Here is an 18369-nt window from a genome sequence, read left to right on the forward strand (position 1 = left end):
CGGGGAGAGTAATTCCCTATTCATATTCCTTGTGCATTTTTTTCTAGTATCTTATTATTATCATTATTGTTGTTGTTGGTTATTGTTATTGATATGACGGAGCTTTTTGTAAACAAAGGGAAACCCCCTTCTCACATTAAGCCCCAGGGTTTTACGTGTGTTTTGATGTTGGTCTGTGGCCTGTTTTCCCGTGAAGAAGGTCAACAGTGAAGCGGCTGCAGAGCAGGGCCCTGGCCAGCACCGTCGAGCTCCCTGCCAGCTTCCCAGAGGCCAGCTCCCTGTCTGTTCTGAGCGCACGCAGCGCACTGCAGGCAGGCTGTAAAGATGGAGCACCGTTCCCCCTATCGCGGAAGCTACTTCTGGTTTTATTTCATCACGATAATATATTTTTATTGCCCTATTTGCATACCAGATTTTCCAGGGCAACTCCAGGATCACTCAAATTTATTCAGGTCAATAAAGACAATTTGTTAAATGTTATGTACAATCTAATTTACCAATCTTTTCTTAATGAAGTTTTGGATCTGTGAACTGTAAAGATTACAGATCAGTACATCCATGATTTTAGAAATTCTGTACTTCTTGCTTGACAGATTTTATCATTGGGCAGCTTTTTCTTCTCCCAGTGAGGACTTGAGGATATTTTAGTCTCTGAGTTCTTAAAACCTGGGAACTCTGTTTCCTTTATTGTTGGAGAATAATTTGGAAGTGAGTAAAATACTTGGGTAACCTTTCCATCTATGTGTCCATCGATCATCTATTTAATCTATGTATTCATCCATCATCTATCAATGAATCTATCTATAGCTATCTTAGAAACAAAATAAGATAATTATTTAGGAGTCAGACATGTCCCCAGAAGTATCTGTTTTCCTGAATTCAGTACTTATCACATCCATGAATCTCTTTGTACTTGTATAGCACTGCATTTGCACGTATTTATAAACAACACAGCGGTGTGTTGCATGTTTTTAAACTCTCTGTGATGTCATCCTCTTTGCCTTCAGCTAGTTTAGTGTGGCTCTCAACATAACTAAGAATCGTCCATGTTGATACTTACAGCTCTGATTCATTTTATCCGCCCCATTGTATAGGATTACACTGTCTGAATATACCACGATTTATCCCTTTTCTCCTGGTAGGGAATACAGGGTTTTTTTCCCAGTTTGTCCTTTTTAGAAACAATGTTGTCCGTGATCATGCTTGTGTGTATCTCCCTATGCGCACGCGTGAGGATTTATCTCCGGCATAGACCTGAAGGTGAAGTTGCCGGTTCTGTGGTGCATCTGTTGTCAACTTTATTAGCCGTCACCAAAGTTCCTTCCAAAGCAGTTGTACCAATTTGCACTCCCACCAGAAGTGTGCAAGAGTTCTTGTTTCTGCTTATCCGTGTCCAGAGTCCCAGGCATTTTCATTTTTGCCAGTCTACTGGGTGTGAAATGATATCTCATTATGGTTTTAATTTGAATTTCCCTGATTACCCGTGAGATGGAACACCACTGTATGTGTATTGGCTCTTCCGGTTTTCACTTCTATGACTTGCTTTTTCATCTCTTTTGCCTGTTCTTTCTATTGGGTTGTTTTACTTTCTTATTAATTTGAAGTTATTTGTGTGTTCTTGATATTAATATAAATGTATGTTTCTATCCGTTGACTTAGAGTTTCATGATTGCTTTTGATGTATCAGAGTTTAATTTTTTTCTGGTTTATTAATGAGCATGGACTTCATTTACATTACTGGTTGATATAGAAGTCTCAAATTGTTAACGTTCGACAAAAAGAAGTATACTTTTGCTTTTAGAAGGTGCTTTTACCAGAAACAGATACAAACAAACCAACCAAACTCAGCAAAACAAGAAGAAACACTTCTTGGATTCTTTTTTTTAATTGAGGCATAATTGATATACAATATTATATTAGTATTTGACATTTATATACATTGCAAAATGATCATCATAGCAAGCCTAGTTACCATCTGTCACCGTGCAGACTTAATACAATATTATTGATTATATTCCCCTTGCTGAACTTGATACCCCCATGACTTATTTATAACCAAAGTTTGTACTTCTCCATCCCCTTCAGCCATTTTGTCTCAACCCCATCCCCTCCCCTCTACCAAAATAAAAGTCTCAAAAGTCTTTAAAAGATCGCTTCACTTTCCGTAGATTTAGTGTTTTATGAAGTTGGCTTGTGTTTTCCCCTTTTTTTCCTAAATGGCATTTCACCAGCATATATATATATTTAGATCTCTGTCCTTCAAATATATAGTCTGATATTTGACTCAAGACTAAAGTCTTCTACCTGCTCAAAAGAAAATCTATTAACTTTTAATTATTGTTTCTGAATTATCCCTTCTGTCTCTCTCCTGGGCATCTTATTTTCAATAGATAGTGACTTCTGGAGTTGTCCTTTCTGTCTCTTCCTTCCTGCCATCCTTCTCGTCTCTTCATTCTTCCCTACTGAGTACCCAGTGCATCTCTCTCGTTGGAATTGTCTTCACCAACTTCTTCACTATCCACCCTGCTGTCCATATTTGCAGCTTAGGCAAACCGTCCTGATCAGTTTGTTCCCCGACCCTCCTGCATGGCTGCTGATTGAATTTCACCGATGCGAAATTCTCTTACATCTTATTGAGGTCACCATTCAGATATTACCTTATTTTTTTCCCTCCTGTTTCTTGCAGCAAATCTCTTTTATAGAGAAACTTTCTATTTACTCAAGGTCGCTTTCTCATCAGAGCCACCAGCATCAGACAACGCCAGCAGCCCAGCCCCAGGCCTCTCTTTAGCTTTCATCTGCCTCCCACCTGGGGACCATTGTCCCCTCGGTGCTGTTCCTGTGACTGCTGACTTCTGAAGGATGGTGATGGTGAGAGGGCAGGGGCAGATCTGGAGGGAGCCGCGTCATCCAGATGCTGCTTTGCAAGTTTGGTCCAGCAGGTGGGGGCGGGCACACTCTCTCTGCAACCTGAGACCACCCTTGTTCCTGATCGGGGGCTGTGTGTTCGTGATGTTGCCACGTGGGTGTGTATTCCTGCTACTTACGTGTGCTCACAGAGCTCCCGCTTACCTCTGCCTGGAGCCCTGCTGGATGTAGGGCCATTTCTCTGGAACTGCAATTTGGGCAAAATTTGTACTCCTTTAGCCTCCTGCCTCGATGGCCCGCAGGAGGGCATGGACTTGGGGTCATAGCTGCAGAAAAGAGAAGGGGGCGGCTCTTTGTGTTATGGCTAAAGAATTCTGTGATACCATTCATACCATTCACATCATTGACCCTTGAACTCTGCACATCCCCAAGGCAAAGAAGGGGCATTGCCTCTCCTCACATCTGACCGTCCACTTGCATAGGGCTTCAATTTACCAGCCATTCTCTTCACACTGCCCTTGGAGGAAGTGATTGTTCCTTTGGAGGGTACAGAGAACGTAAATCATTCTAGACCTTGGCCTCTTCGCATTGGCCCAGATCTGGCTGAAGACTGACCTGTCCATGGTTCTCTGAAACACAGTGGTTCATAAAGTCTGGCCCCTGGACTTGTGACCATCATCAGCACCACCTGGGAACTCGTTAGAAACAAAAATGATCAGGCCTCACCTCCGACCCACTGAATCAGGAATTCCGGGGCTGGGGCTGGGCAATCTGTGCCGTCCAGGTGAGTCTGATGAACTCAAGTTTGAGGACCATGGCTCGAACAAAAGCCGAAACTGCCACCATGCCCTTTCCAGCTGTCCCGAGAGATGCTATTGAAAAATATAAAGGCTCCTTGGAGACTTGGGTACCCAGTGACAGGTGTCTAGACTTGGTTTTTGTATTTACTTTTCATTTGAACTCAGTATTTTCCAGACCTGTTTGACCGTAGAATATTCCGTATTCCTGTTATGTGCTCCTGGTCCTGCCTCATTCCCCTCCAAACCTCAGTATGTGAAACTCCACACGTCTGAGATCCAACGTCTGTGAACTTGGGAATCATCACGTGGGCTTCTCCTGGCTTAGCGTTGCCCTGGGGTCCTGGCTAAAGCCTCAGAGAAGAATCACAACTGCACTTGTTCAGACTGAGGGGTGAGCTGGCTAGGGAGAGGGTTGTAGAAAGAGTGTGGATTTAGAGGCGGGTAGACCTGGTTGGGATCCAGGGTCCACCACTGACTAGCTCCATGAACTTGGGAAAGTGACCTTTTTCCACAGGGCTCTTGTGAGGAGTAAACGAAGCCAGGTGCACAGGATGGAACTGACATGGGGTTTGTAGACAGAGGACCAGGATGCTAGTGATGGTTCAGTCATCTTCCAACTTGACACCCCTGGCCTCAGTTTTTCCATCAATAAAATGGGGGAATAATAATAATAGACAACTTACCACGTGGTAGTGATGAAAATTTTAAGGAAATAATATATATGAATGATCTTTGTAAACTGCATAATGCTACAGAATGTTCGGCTTCTATGTCAGATTAAACCGTGTTTTCAGAGGCTCTGTCCCTTTGTCTGGCACATAGTAGGTGATCGGGTGATTTAGTTGGCTTTCAGTCAAGCACAACCCCAAAGCAGTAGCGCAGTGCTTAACCCTGAGGGACCTTGTTCCAGCTGACAGATAAGAATGAACTGAAGTAGCAAAGGCACTGTTTTATGTGCCATCTTTCTCAGGATTGATTTGTTTATCAAAAATTTTATTTATAAGGAGCACAAAAATAAACCAGCCCAAACTCTGCAGGATGTAACAGAGGTTCTGAATTAATGAGATCCAAATTTATGAGCGTTCAGAATTGTTACTTCCTTTTCTTAACTCTTCTGTTGTCGGGAGGGGCCGTGGGGGGGAAATGACCCGTCCACACGCCGCTTGTCCCTCTCTCCTTCATCCCCTGATGAAGTTGCATTTTTCCAGGACTAGAGTTGGATTTCTGGAGCTGTGACATGGCTTGGGATATGGGCAGAAGCCTCTTAGTTCAGCTCCAATAATTCTTTTCTGTAAAATTCTGGGTTGTGACTACATTATTTTACAGCAAGGGAGTTCCTTGTGAAAAGCTGTGTGCCCTGAGGAAGGAGGTATTTATTCCAGAGTGGAGGGCATGAGGGAAACAATGGCAAAATTCTCTTATAGTCTTCATGCACTAGGATCACGGTTCTCAGTGTTTGGCCCCTAGGCTCGGCAGCATCAGAATCACCAGGCTACTTGATAGAAATGGAAAACCCTGAGCCCCATCCCAGATCTACTGACTCAGAAACTCTGGGGGCGGGGCCCAGCAGGTTTGAACCTGCCCTTCTGGTTTTTCTGATGCACACTCAGGGTTGAGAACCTTTGATCTGGGAGAAGAAGGAAGGAACAGGGCCAGCCAGACGTCACTCTTCAGAGGAAGGATGCTGGATTCCGGAACCTAAATAGTGGGTGGTGCTGGGCACCCACGAGGACCCCAGCAAATGTCCATTGCACCCACCTGAACAAACTGAAATTCAGGTGTTTATCCATTTACTCTAGGGCAATGGTTCTTCTTCCCTGTGGCACATTAGAACCACCTAGAGACCTCGTTAAAAATACCCTGACCAGCTGAACCAGAATCCCTGGAGTAGTGTCGGGACATCTGTATTTTTAAAAGCTTCCAGATGATTCTGACACGCGCCCATTTTTGAGATCTAATGCAGAGGGTGCCTCGCTAAGAAAAAATGTGATTTAGGTTGTCCTTACATTTATCATAGATTTTTCTGTTGGAAATGTATTTTACCTATTTGTATTATAAAAATTACATACTCATTATAGAAAAAAAACGTGGAAAATACAGAAAAGTTGAAAGGAGAAAAGCAATAAGACTCATGTTCCAACTATCTAAAGGTGGTAGTCAGTATCAGGTGTGTTTTCTTTCAATCTGTTTGTTTAATACACTGGTTTGCATTTTTTTACAGTGTTGTGATCATACTTAATATAGCATTTTCTTCTACTTTTTTACTTAACATTACATCTTAGGTAGTCTGCACATTGTTATAATTGTAAGTACAGTTTTTAATATGCTCTTGTGGCAACATGACAAAAATACAGCTTTCCTCCATTTTCACATGTGCATAGTTCAAGATGGTGTTTAGAGAGGACTTCTTTTCTTTATAATGCCTATATTTCAAGCATATTGTGAAATTCTACTTTGAATATCAGAAACAGAATATTAACTCTTTCTCTTCTCTTTCAATGTCTTCTCCCAGGGTCCTAATCTGTCCTCGGACTTTTCCTCACCCCAACCCCACAGGTAGATGGATAGATGAGGCTGAACAGAAAGTTCAGAGAAAGTCGAGAGAGGAAAACACATAAATATTTTCCTACAGAAAGTCGAGAGAGGAAAACACATAAATATTTTCCCAATGTTTTAGAGCCACCACCCTACCTGTCAGCCTCAGCGGATGTTGGATTTCTCCTAAGCCACAAGGCTGTAATTCATAGGATGAGGTATGATTCATAAACATACACACACATAGAGCATTCTGATCAGACCCGCACTTCTACGCTTTGGAAAGAAAGAAGCCAAAGGAATAAGACAAGAAAAAGAAAGAAGGAAGCTGGGACAAAGGAAAGGATGATAGGACAAACAGACTGAAGTTCTGATGTGCTCAGTCAGAAATGCCAAAGTCAAGCCCTTTTTCCCACCTCTCCTTTTAACATAAGCTTCCCAGAACTTTCTTCTTTGTTGCACAGTTATATGTGCGTGTATGTGTATGTGTGTGTGTATATGTATATATACACACATAAATATGTATGTATTTAAATTGGTAATATATATAAAGTATGTAATACTTATCTATTACATACTTCATATATATACTTTATATGTTCATAATATATATTATATATAAATTTGTAAAATAATATATATATATATATAATTTTTTTTTTCCTTGATTGCTTCTACCTTCTGGCTCAGCTGCTGATTTGAAGTTAAGCTCACCATCACTGCTGGGTGAGCTGGAGCAGCAATGTTTGTCTTCTTGTTGGTGTCCTGGATGCGCCAGGTAATTCTGCCCCATCTTCTTGCAGGACATTATGGGAAGGATGCTTACCGAAGTGGAGGACCTGATCTCCATAACTTCATCTCATCTGGATTTGTCACGTTAGGAAGAGGACACACGAAGGGTACAGTGGAAACCATTTTTTACTAAAATACAGAGGTTGCCTAGGGAACCCCGATCTGAAATGTGAAGATGGGGTGGAGGCCAGAGGCTGGTCCAGGACAGGATAAGTTGGGTGGTTTCCATGGTTGCTTATCCTGGTGACATGCGTGGCTTCTGACAGGAGTGACCAGGAGGTCACAGGTGTAACTCTAGAAGGCAATAATAGACTTCCAAGAGGTATGCGTCCTGCCCCGCCCACGGCGTGGAGCAGGACACAGATGCCAGTGGCTCCCCGTGGGAGGGGACCACGGGCGGCATGGTGGGAAACACTGCCGACGGATGTGGCAGCATCTGCAAAGTGTTCGTTCTCCTCTTGGCTATTATTCCTTTCCATTTGAAAGCCACATTTTATAAACTGATGTCAATGTTCTGTACCGTGGGTCTCGAAGCCAGCACGCATGTCGAGAGTTTTGGCGTCCTAAGTGTGTCTATGTAAACTCTCCACGATGGGCATACAGAGGTAGGGGTTACACAGACCTTCAAGCCACAAGCTGAAAGTTAACGTGGCATTTCTGCTGAGCTGCTTTATGACCTAGCCGACAGCTTGCAGAGCATCTGTGCAGGGGGTGTGACATCTTCGATTCTGTCTTTTGTTTAAAGAGTTCTACTAGTGTTGTGAGCATTCTGTCATATCAAGAGTAACTGGATCCCTAACTCCTTTGATTACCTTCCTAACACCTGTGTACTGTTATAGACAACTGTGAATTCTGTTGTAGGGATGGTATATCCCTGTCTTCCCCTGAAATATGTGTTTGTTTTAAGTGTGAGTGAACAAGGAACTTTGCTATTTTTTCTTACATTCCATGCACCCAATTTTTAAATTCCCTATGTGATGTTTGTTCATCCTATAGAGAAAAAAAAAATCTGTATCTGTGTGTGTATTTTCTGTTGTGTCTCTTTGTGTCTAAATAAAGTTTATTGAGGATACAGGTGGCATTTGTGGCTACTAAGAGTTGCAGAATCAAATTGGGACCAGATGGCTTGGGAAGGGGAAATGGGCCTCACAGTTAACTGGTAAAAGACACAATCCTTGACGTACTCATATCAACTCAAGCCTGGGATATATGACCCCCGTGTCATCTGCTTTATGATAATTATCTATCTATTAGTGAAACCAGTTACTCTAAAATGTAGCATTTTCAACCAGTGATAAACATTTCTTATCTCACATAGTTTGTGTGGGTGAGGAATTTGGGAGCAGCTGAGTTGGGTGCTTCTGGCTTGGGGGTCTCTCATGAGGTTACAGCCAAGGTATCAGCATGGGTTGCATCAGCTGAATCGGGCTTGACCGGGGCTGGAGGACTTGCTTCCGAGGTGGCGCACTTATATGCTGCTGGCTGTTGGCAGGAGGCCTCAGTTCCTCCCCGTGCCATTCTCTCCAAGGTTACTTGAGTGTCCTCACAGCATGGTGGCTGGGCTTCCCCACAATGGGTGATCCAAGAAAGAAAAAGACAGATGCCACCATGTCTTCTATGACCAAGGCCATGGGTGACACATCATCATTTTCACAATATTTTATTGGTTACACAAGTCAGCCCTATTCAGGATGGGGGACTGCACAAGGGTGTGAATGTCGGGATCAATGCCTAGGATCATTGAGGGCCACTTTGGAGGCTGGTTACCATACCCGCATGACCCTCGGAGCAGAGCTACAAATCGGAATCTTTCCAACAGAACATGGCCTTCTCAGCTGCAGGTGCTTTCTACCCTCACTTATTACTAAGGCTTCTCAACGGCTGTGGCTTCCCACCCTTACCCTGCCCCTTATAGCTGGTGCAACCTGAAACCCCCAACAGTTCAATCAATAGAACTCTTTATATGTATATTATAAATGTCATGGCTTTGGGTACATACATTCATTTGACAAATATTTCATGAGGCCTGGCATGCACTAAGCAATATTCAGAAGTAAAACAAAGTAGAATCCAGCCTTGTGGAACTCATATTCCATTGGGGGAAGCAGACAAAATAAACCCTCGATGCTAAGTGCAGGGAGAAAACCTAAAGCACGTAAAGGGGGCGGGGAGCTACTGTTGTCAAGGAAGACCTCTGGGATGAGGGGGTGATTGAACAGAGACTCGCATCCCAGGCAGGGGCATCAGGAAGGCCCTGAAGTAGGTTCTTGTAGATCAAGAAATAGGAAGGAGGCCTGTGAGTGAAGCAGGCTAGAAGGAGATGAGATCAGAGCCACAGGGGAGCCCGATCATGTATTTATGGGTGTGGCTGTGAGGCTGCTTTTAAATTAGCTAGACCTCCATCGGAGCACATACAGGTGATTCTCTGTCCTTATCTGTCCTTCCAGTCACTGTCACCTGGGCACCCGGGAGACTCTACCCCGCCCATGCGTGTGGCGGCTTTGCTGTGGCCTCTGCTTATTATTTCCCCGTGTTGTCTTGTTCTGTGGTCTCATCCAGCCCTCCTGTGTGTGCATGGCCTGTCCTCCTGGTCTGTCACCCTTACCAGATCCTCTTCTCCATTCCCTTCCGCTCAAGAAGGCCTCTGAAACCTCCTCTTTCCGGGAATGTACCTTGCGTGTATTTTCCTATTTAGATGATAAGAGATTGGGGTGGCAGTGGGGATTTGGAAATGGGGATTCCCTTCCAATATCAAGACCCTTTATCCCTGCGCAGCCCAGATCTCTGGAAAAGGGCCAAGCTCTATCCTCGCTTCCTTCAGAACAAACCAGGTTCAGCTCTGAATGGTACTTCTAAGTAAAGCAGCCCCCTGCAAATGCCCCACGGGAAGGGGACCACTCAGAGACATCTAACCTGGGGCTGTTCCCCCATCGTGTGTGTTTGGTTCTCTTTCTTTTCTTATTTATTTACTTTTGCTTCAACTCCAATTACTGCCTTTCTGGTCCCTCCCCCTTTATTCCTTTTTTTGTTCCAGCTTCTTACGTGTGCCTTAGGCCTTCTGGTGGCCCCTGCCCACAGCATGGCCCCAGGAGGACTCTCGGAACTTGTGGTGTAGCTAGCACCTGTTTTAGAAGGTGATAGCATTGACCTACCGACCACATCACTGAGTTGAACATGGATTTCTCTCAGACTCTGATTATTGGAGACCGAGCATGGACGGTCTTTGTTCTGAATGGCACTGGGAACCTTCACTGGAAGCTGGGATGCTCCCAGCCCCGTGCTCCGTTTTATGGGTCCCCGAGGCATTACAGAGAGATGTGCGCTCCAGCTCCGGTGGGGCTCCCCCAAATTCAGACAGTGGGGTTGAGGATGCATATATGTCTTCCTGCTTTATAACAAGATTCACAGGTACGTGGATAATTCAATTCTTTGGATGAGGCCTAACTAAGTAGATATTCTTTTGTTAATGGGCTGGAGAAGGTGAGACATTAGAAGAAATAGAATTCTGACCCTAGGGGCTTCCTAACCACCAAGTCCCCCTGCTCCATCTCTATCCTGTTGGGAGACCCCACATTTTAGCCTAGGGGGCCACACCGTCATTGGCCAGCCTTCTAGGTGGCATAGCACTGCCTTAGGCTCACAGGCACTAGAATTCGTACTTACGCCCCTTTTCAGGACTTTCTAACTGAATGATGTGATCTCATAATTCTTACTTTTCCTTTTATGTTCTCCTTCTCCTAGGGAACTAATTCTGCATGTCTCCCTGCTCTGATTTCTCCTTTGACCTCCTGTTTGCTCGTCCCTTCGGGTAAATGGGAGTCAGGTCTCAGAAAGATACTGATCAGAGTGGCCATGAGTTTAGACCAAGTTTCCCCTCTAACTTTTACTCTGTTGATTAGACAAGAGCCCCCAGACTCTCCCGCCGGAACCTAGGGCAGTCTGTAAGGGCACAGAGGGTCTCCTCAGGCTGCCACGATGAAAACCCAAGGATAAAGGCTTCTCTTTACCAAGCAGTTCCTATGTGCCGGCACTGTCGTATTCGCACCTTTCCAGTAACCCCGTGGGAGAGCTCTTGTCCCCATTTTCACTGGTGAAAAACTGAAGCTGGAGCAGTTGAGTGGCCTGCCCAGGTCAACTCTGACAGTTAGCACTGTTTCATCCCATCCAGACCTGCTTCCAGAGTAGGTACTCCAGCCCCACACATCGTGTCTCTTGAAGACAGAAGGGCCGAGGTGGGCCGGGCGGTGGGTCAGCAGGACCCACATGTCGTGAGCATTCAGTGACTGATGGCTGTTTTATCAGAGGACACACTTTATAAGACAGGAAGTCACAAAAAGAAGACGGGCTGGAAACTAGCACCACCTTGTAAATCAACTAAACTTCAGTTAAAAAAAAAAAAAAAAAAAATCAGGAGTCAGGGCATTTACACCAGATGAGCAGGGTCTGTCCTTCCAGGAAGGAAGACAGGAAGCTCATCTCCTCAGATGAGGAAGGAAGCTCAGTCTCCTCAGATAATTATTCAGGGTCTGTCTCAATGAACACACCTACGGACACCCTCTGCTGTCCAGGTGGTTTGGTTACAAATCTCAGACAGGCTGGCTGCGTTTGAGTCTGGATGAAAAAGCCTGAAGACACTTTCCAGAAACTCCCATGGGACCTACTGTTAATTCCCTTGATCTCCACCCGTGTAGCCCAGGCCACACCACGCCCAAGTCCTTCCAGGTTGTGGTGTCAGCAAATGCATCTGATCTGTGCTGACCGGCACTGTTCCTTGGGTCCTTTCCACCCGTGTGTGTGTGTGTGTGTGTGTGTGTGTGTGTGTGTGTGTGTGTGTGTGTGTGTGTGTGTGTGTAAGAGACAGACAGACAGAGAAATCCCTGAAGCCTTTGCTGAATGGTAGGAGCCCCAAAGTGACTCCCGTTTGGAGGAGGTGGGCACTGCTGCCCACCTGGCCGTCCATCCCTCCATGTCAGCTCGCATGCAGAGCATCTGCTCTGTGCCACACACTCTTCTAGGCCCTGAGGATGCAGCAGACAGACTTTACATGCCAGAGAGAGATGACAGACATACTGAAAGAAAGAAGTAAATCTCTGAAGTATGTCAAAAAGGAGTTAAAAGCTATGGAGCAAACTGAGGCAGAGAATGAAGGAAGGAGTTGCAGTTTTTAAAAAGAGCATCCAGAAAGCTTCAGGAAAAAACTGGCATTTGAGCAAAGGCTGAAGGAGGTGAAGGGTCAAGTCGCCTGGAATGGGGGGTGGGAGCATTTCCCAGGCCAAGGGAACAGCCACCCACTGCCCACCTGGCTGGCACAGGGACAGCTGTGAGGCTGGAGCAGATGGGGCCTGGGTGTGGGCAGTAGGGGGCGGGATCAGAGCGGGGCTGGACCACCCAGGGCCCGGGGGTCACTTGAGGATCTGGTTGCCACTCTGGGCAGAGCGAAAAACAAGATGCTTTTGGCCTGAGGTATTAGGAAGAGGGACGTCTGTGGGAGGGCCAGGGTTTCGGCAGAGGCTGGGGTGAAGTGAATTCAGTCTGACTTCATATTAAGTTTTAGATGCGTCTTAATCACCCACGTGGAAATGTCAAGTTCAGGGGAGTTGTCCTGGCTGGGGATGTAAACGGGGGAGTTTCCAGTACATGAGGCCGGACGCTGGGTGAGGGCAGTAGCTGGAAGGCAGCGTGATATAAAGAGAGGTTTGTCTTTTTTAAGATGGGAGAAATCACAGTATATTTGATATTTGTATGCTGATAGGAAGGATCCAGTAAAGAAGGGAAAATTGATTATGCAGGAGTGGGGGATGGTATATTTCAGAAGTGACATCCTCGATAGGCGAGAGATTCCTTGATGGAATCTGTCACCCCGGGGGGCTGGCCTTGTCTAAGGGTGAACTCCACCCAGAGTCGCAGGCAGGGTATTGGGCCACAGGTGCATGCAGGTGGGCATGTGGGATCCCTGCTCAGTGATTCGGGAAGCAAGGTCATCCACTGTAAGCATTAGGGCGACTGACCATCCCAGTTTGCCCAGGACTGTTCCAGTTTTAGCCCAGAAAGGCCTGCGTCCTAAGGAACCCCTGAGTCCTGGGCGAATGAGGTCAGTTGGTCACCTTGGGGAGGACGTGTGAGCAGGCCCAGCCTGTCTGGTTTCAGGGCATCTTCCACACCCATCTCTAGAGCCCAGAAGTGGAATGAGGATGCTGCTGCCTGGGGCTGGCACCTGCACAGCCTCAGAGGCCTTGGGACTCCCCTGAGATGGAGATAAGGCCAGAGCGCCAGACGCTGCTGCCCTGTGGGGAGCAATCCCAGACCCCACAGAAGGACCCTGGATGGATGGCTTCATTCTGTCTAGATGATGCTCCCTAGGGCTAGGCTGGAAGTAGCCATTCCTGCTGCCCAGCAGACTCTCCATGGGGTCTGAGACAGAAGATGGGTGGGGGCCATAAATGCTAGGAAGGGGGTGCGGGCGTTGGAGCAGGTGCTGAGACCAAAGCTGGAAAAGTGACCATCCTGATGCCAGTTTAGGGGTCTCAGCAAGGAGACTGGCAGAGGTGGCACCCCGGCTGCTCAGCCCCCAAATCCAAGGAAGAGGAGGAGTGATGGTAGTCCAGAGGGAGGGGCTGGGCAGATGGCCCCTGCTCCCTGGGAAGAGGACAAAGCCAGAGAGGGGTTCTAACACCCAGAAACGCACAGGTGTCAGCCAGTGATGAGTCTGGGTAAAAGGTCTACCAGGAAGAAGACGTCAGAGCAGGGAAAGCAAGGACCAGAGCCTTTGGATCAGCGTGACGGGTGGGAGACCAAGCACAGGAGGTGTGAGCTTTTGGTGATGACAAGGTCCGAGGGATAACCGTGGGAGTGGGTGGCTGAATGAAGCCAGGAGGACATCCAAAACTGAGTCAGGGACCTGCTTCGCCTCTGCTGCTTCCATGTGGGTTTGTGGTTCCCCCAGCACTGGCCTTCTCAGTCATCTACTTCAGCCCTTGCCCGAGCCCCACTGCTGGCCTGAACCCCATGCACCCACAGGCCCGTGCTCACCCCTCCCTCCAGCGCATTTGTCTGGGCGCTGCCATGGCCGCGTGTGATACAGGGTTTGAAATTAGATCTGCTCTTCTAGAAAAGACAGAACAGGTGCATGGGCCTCTATGGAACTGCAGGCTGCCTCCCCCCACCAGGATCTGAGCAAGGGCTTTCAGACCATCCTGTGGACAGAGACCCCTGTGCTGTTTGGCTCCAGAAATCCAGCTTAGACATTTTCACACTCTGGGGAGCCAGGGGAGCGAGTGGGCTTGACTCCACCGAGGTGTTCGGAAGCTGGACTCCAAGTCAACCGCAGCGCTCAGAAGGTGTCCGGTCTCCATGGCAGCAGTGAGCTGGGAAATATAGCAAGAGGGAGGGAAGGCCGGGCCTAGCTTGCCTGAGATCAGCCTCTGAGAAGCCAGCGCCTCCTGGGAACATTCTTGCCTGTGCCTCTCTGTAGGCCGGGGGCACCAGGAAGCAGTGGGAATGGGCCAGAGGACCTCTGCGGTTGTGGGCTGAGGGCACCAAAGCTCTAAGCTGCCTACTGATTGTTCTGATCTGCTCTCTCGGTTTCCTCTGCCTGCTGACTCCTGATTAATGGCTGAACACCGAGAGCCAGGCACGTACCTCGTGTGCTCAGCTTTACTCAGCGGTACTCCGTGCTCCCCGTGCCAGCACATATAGGCTGTCTCTAAGCCTTACACTTAGGAAAATCCGTGGCATCAGTGTGATTCCATATTTTGTTAGAATTGAGTCAGCCTTGCCTGGTGGCTCATTGGTTAAAATCGGTTGCATCAGAAGCAGAGATGGATCCGCATGAATGTTGAGCTCAACGCTCACCAAGTGAATCCCTTTTTCAGTGTAACCGCTGTTCAAACAACATAAGAGGAAATAAGGCAAAGCAGAGCTCAGGGCAATACCTTTGAGAGGTTTTCACTTGAGTACTTCCACTTACAAACTTAGCCGTTTTGCCTGAAGGCAGCTTTTCTACAAAACTCTCTTTCCCATGTTGGTCCTGCTGACAAGTACACCCTCCAGGAAGCAGTAAGCGTGCTATGTCCCTCCTCAGTGTGGCCCAGGACTCCCTTTCCACTGAGATTAGTTTGGGCAGCAGTTAAACAAACCCTTGCAGCTCCATCTGAAGAGCACGGAGCCCTGGGCCCACTTCTGAGCTGCCCAAGAGTTCACCTCTGAGGTAGGACCACCCAGTTTGCCACTGGGAGACTCATTCAAGGTACCAAGAAGTCAATCCACAAGTTTTCCATCCTTCTTGGGCTCGTGTTGGTCTAAGGGCAGTGCTGGGGTTGAACGTATCACCAATTTAAACTACCTTGTAAATGGTGGCTCAGAGAAAAATTCCCATCCATCAGTCCATCGGCTGAGTCCTGGACCATACGTGTCTCTGTTTAATGTTTGTTTGTGGGCCTGCTGCCACTGGCTTACGTGGGATGCCAGGCCAGTCCACTGGGACAATTTGCTGGGCTGGTGTAAGAAGAGGGGAGATATTATAGAACAAAGGAGAAGGATGCACTGTAAATCTCCTTGCCTTGGGAAGTTTCACCTCACCTATAGGGTACATATATGTTCTCCTCAAAGGAGAAGTAACCCGGGTACAGCTAGATCTCCTATAGTCTCTGCCAGTGGGGCAAGAGAGAAGTCTCTTTGGTGTCTTGGGGTCAGGGAAGCATCCCTCACTCCTTATCTTCTGCCAGCCTGACTCTCCTTTTCTGCTCAAACAGGAGGAGGAGGTATACAGGATCCCTTTAGCACCCTGAATCTTGGTGGTCTCTTGAAATCCCACTGGGAGAAGGTAGAGGATGGAGTTCTTCTGTGTTCCCAGAGGCTGACATGCCCAGCCAGAGGTCTAGCAGCTCTGGGCTAGATGCCCTTATTTTCCAGTCTCTTGCTGGTGCCAGGTCCAAGCTTTCTCCTGCCATGACCCATGGCTCAGGTTGACTCCAGGGGCAGGTTGGTGGCCAGTACAGTCTCTTCCTGGCACCGGTCATGGCATTGACCCGTCATCCAAGTTAGGAATCTCCCCTTCCCAGAAGCCAGCCCTTGGCATTGGCTTCCTCATTCTCTGCTGCTCACTGACAAGAGTCTCATGAACCCTGACAGCTAAGCCATGGGGCTGTCCGGTCCCGGAAAGGTGGTGGCAAAGCCATTTCTGCCAGCTGGAACCTGTGGCCAGGAGAGGATAGCCTCTGAATCAACAGCTTCCAGCACTTCACGGTGGCTCCGAAGCGGGACAGAATACTGTTCTCAGGTTCTCAGCACCGCACTCTTGGGAACAGAGCCATATAACTCTGTGACTCTGCCTTATGCAGATGATGTCCGTGGCAGAACAAAGAAGTCCCAGCCCTTCCTGCCTGGAGTCATGGCCTCAGTCTCAGTCTTACTCCCCTCCCAGTAGTGAGGTAAACTTCCCTCCTTAGATGGTTGTGGAAGAAGAAAAATGGTGAGAAAAAGGGGGTCACTGGAGCCAGACATACTGGTTCACTCTCAGCTCCACCACTTGGTAGCCATGTGACCGTGACCTCCGTTACATTCATCTATAAAGTAAGGTGTTGGTACCACCTACCCCACAGGGCTGTTGTGGAGATCGTATGAGATAACGCATGCACCAGGGCACCAAGCTCTCAAGCGATGGTAGTTTTTCTTATTGTCTTAGCTTAAGAGTGCTGAGATGATGCTTCTCAGGGAATAACTCTAGGGCCGGCAGCATAGGCCTCCCCTGGGAGCTATTTATAAATGCAGACCCTTGGGCCCTCACCTCCTGAACCTCCTGAATCAGAATCTGCATTTTAGCAAGATCTCCAGGTGACTCATACGCACATTCAAGTTTGAGAAGCACTGCTATAGAATTTTTGCTTTAAGCGTGGTCCCCTTGCTGGTCTTCAAGGTCACTTCCATTTCTGAGATTTCATTTGCCATGAAGTCTCATCTGATACCCTGTACACTGGAAGCCAGGTTGTCCCATGGCTGGGGAGGGAAGGAATTTGAGGAGGAATACCTGAGCTCCGAGGGGTGATGCAAGGGGACCTCCTAAGACCCCAGTGACCTGCCCAGATGTCGGAGGCATGGGGATTTACCGCTTCAATGAAACTTAAGTATTTGTTGAGCAGAGATGAGTAAAATAGCACCTGCCTTCAAGAAACCATTCCTGCCAAGCAAATAAGAGGTGCCACGAAGCAGATCCTGAGAAGAACAGAGGGGGTTTAAAAGAGGAAAGCATCGCCTCTGAATGGAGGAGTCCTAAAAGGCCTCCTATGGGAGACAGGAGTTAAGAGGGTCCTTGCGGGGCAGGAAGAATGTGAGGCAGGACTGGGGCAGGGTGGGCACGTCAGGTGTGGGTGCCTCTGGAACAAGGGCACGGAAGTGGAAATGTCAGTGTGACGATGGTATATGACACCCATAGCGGGCTGCAGGAAGGTTCTGGGACCATAGCTCACAGCAGGGGAGCGCAGGAAAGTGATGGGGCCATAGCACAGCTATAGAGGGGTTCAGGAAAGTGATGGGGCCGTAGCACACCTGTAGGGATGGCAGGAAATGAAACTAGAAAGGTGTGTTGGAGGCAGCGTCCTGAATTCTCCCAGGCACACAATGCAGGCTGAGTTCGAACTCCTAATTGATGATCACTACGCATCCCCTCCTCCTTTCTCCTCTTCTATCTTTAAGAATGGTGGATGTTTGCCAATGAATAAGTGAATGGATGAATGAATGGACTGAAACAACACTAAACTGGGAGTCGGGAGACCTGAGATGTTGTTGAAGGTGAACGTGGTCTTGGGGAAAATTGCTTTGCCTCTCTGAGTCTGTGTCTCCCCACCTGTAAACTTTTCTGCAAGATGCCTCCTGGTCCTATTGCTCTGGAACTTGTGTATGTTCTGAAACAGCAGGTCAGGGGTGGTGGAAGCGGTTTCCCATGTCCTTTCTTCAGTCTGCTCTATAGCTGTGCTTCACCCCCTTACACCTTCTGAGAATTGGTACCCACATTCCCCTTTATATACCCTTTACAACTCTAATCATATGCATTTTAAACACAAAAAAGAATATGATATAGTCACCATCCTGCATCTTGCTTTTCAAATTAAATATAGCTTGGAGATCACTGGATATCTGCACACAGAGATCTACCTCTTTTTCCCCAAAATGGCTGCTTAATAGTCCATGCTATTACTATGCTGTCATTTATGTAACCAGTATTAGTGGTGTAACCCACCACTTACTTTTCACTGAATTTTTATTTTTTGATGTTTTTATTTAGAAATAATTTTACAAAAAGGTTACAAAAATAGTGCAAAACATTCCCATGTGCCCTTCAAATTTTCCAAATTTTAATATTTTAGCACATTTGCTTTAT

The 18369-nt window shown here is 47.2% G+C and overlaps 1 protein-coding gene across 3 annotated transcripts in view; it reads left to right on the forward strand.

Annotated features, from left to right (window-relative positions):
- SHISA6 (shisa family member 6) overlaps positions 1–18369 on the forward strand; it is a 243063-nt gene that overhangs the window by 110081 nt on the left and 114613 nt on the right. For 2 of the 3 annotated variants that reach the window (XM_059997065.1, XM_059997066.1), the window contains exon 3: positions 7007–7102. The exons of the other annotated variant lie outside the window; for it this stretch is intronic. In XM_059997065.1, coding sequence (XP_059853048.1) covers positions 7007–7102 — 96 coding nt within the window. The remainder of the gene's footprint in view (positions 1–7006; positions 7103–18369) is intronic. 3 annotated transcript variants of the gene reach the window in all.

This window comes from Delphinus delphis, chromosome 19 (genome assembly GCF_949987515.2).
Source record: "Delphinus delphis chromosome 19, mDelDel1.2, whole genome shotgun sequence".
Taxonomy (NCBI): domain Eukaryota; kingdom Metazoa; phylum Chordata; class Mammalia; order Artiodactyla; family Delphinidae; genus Delphinus; species Delphinus delphis.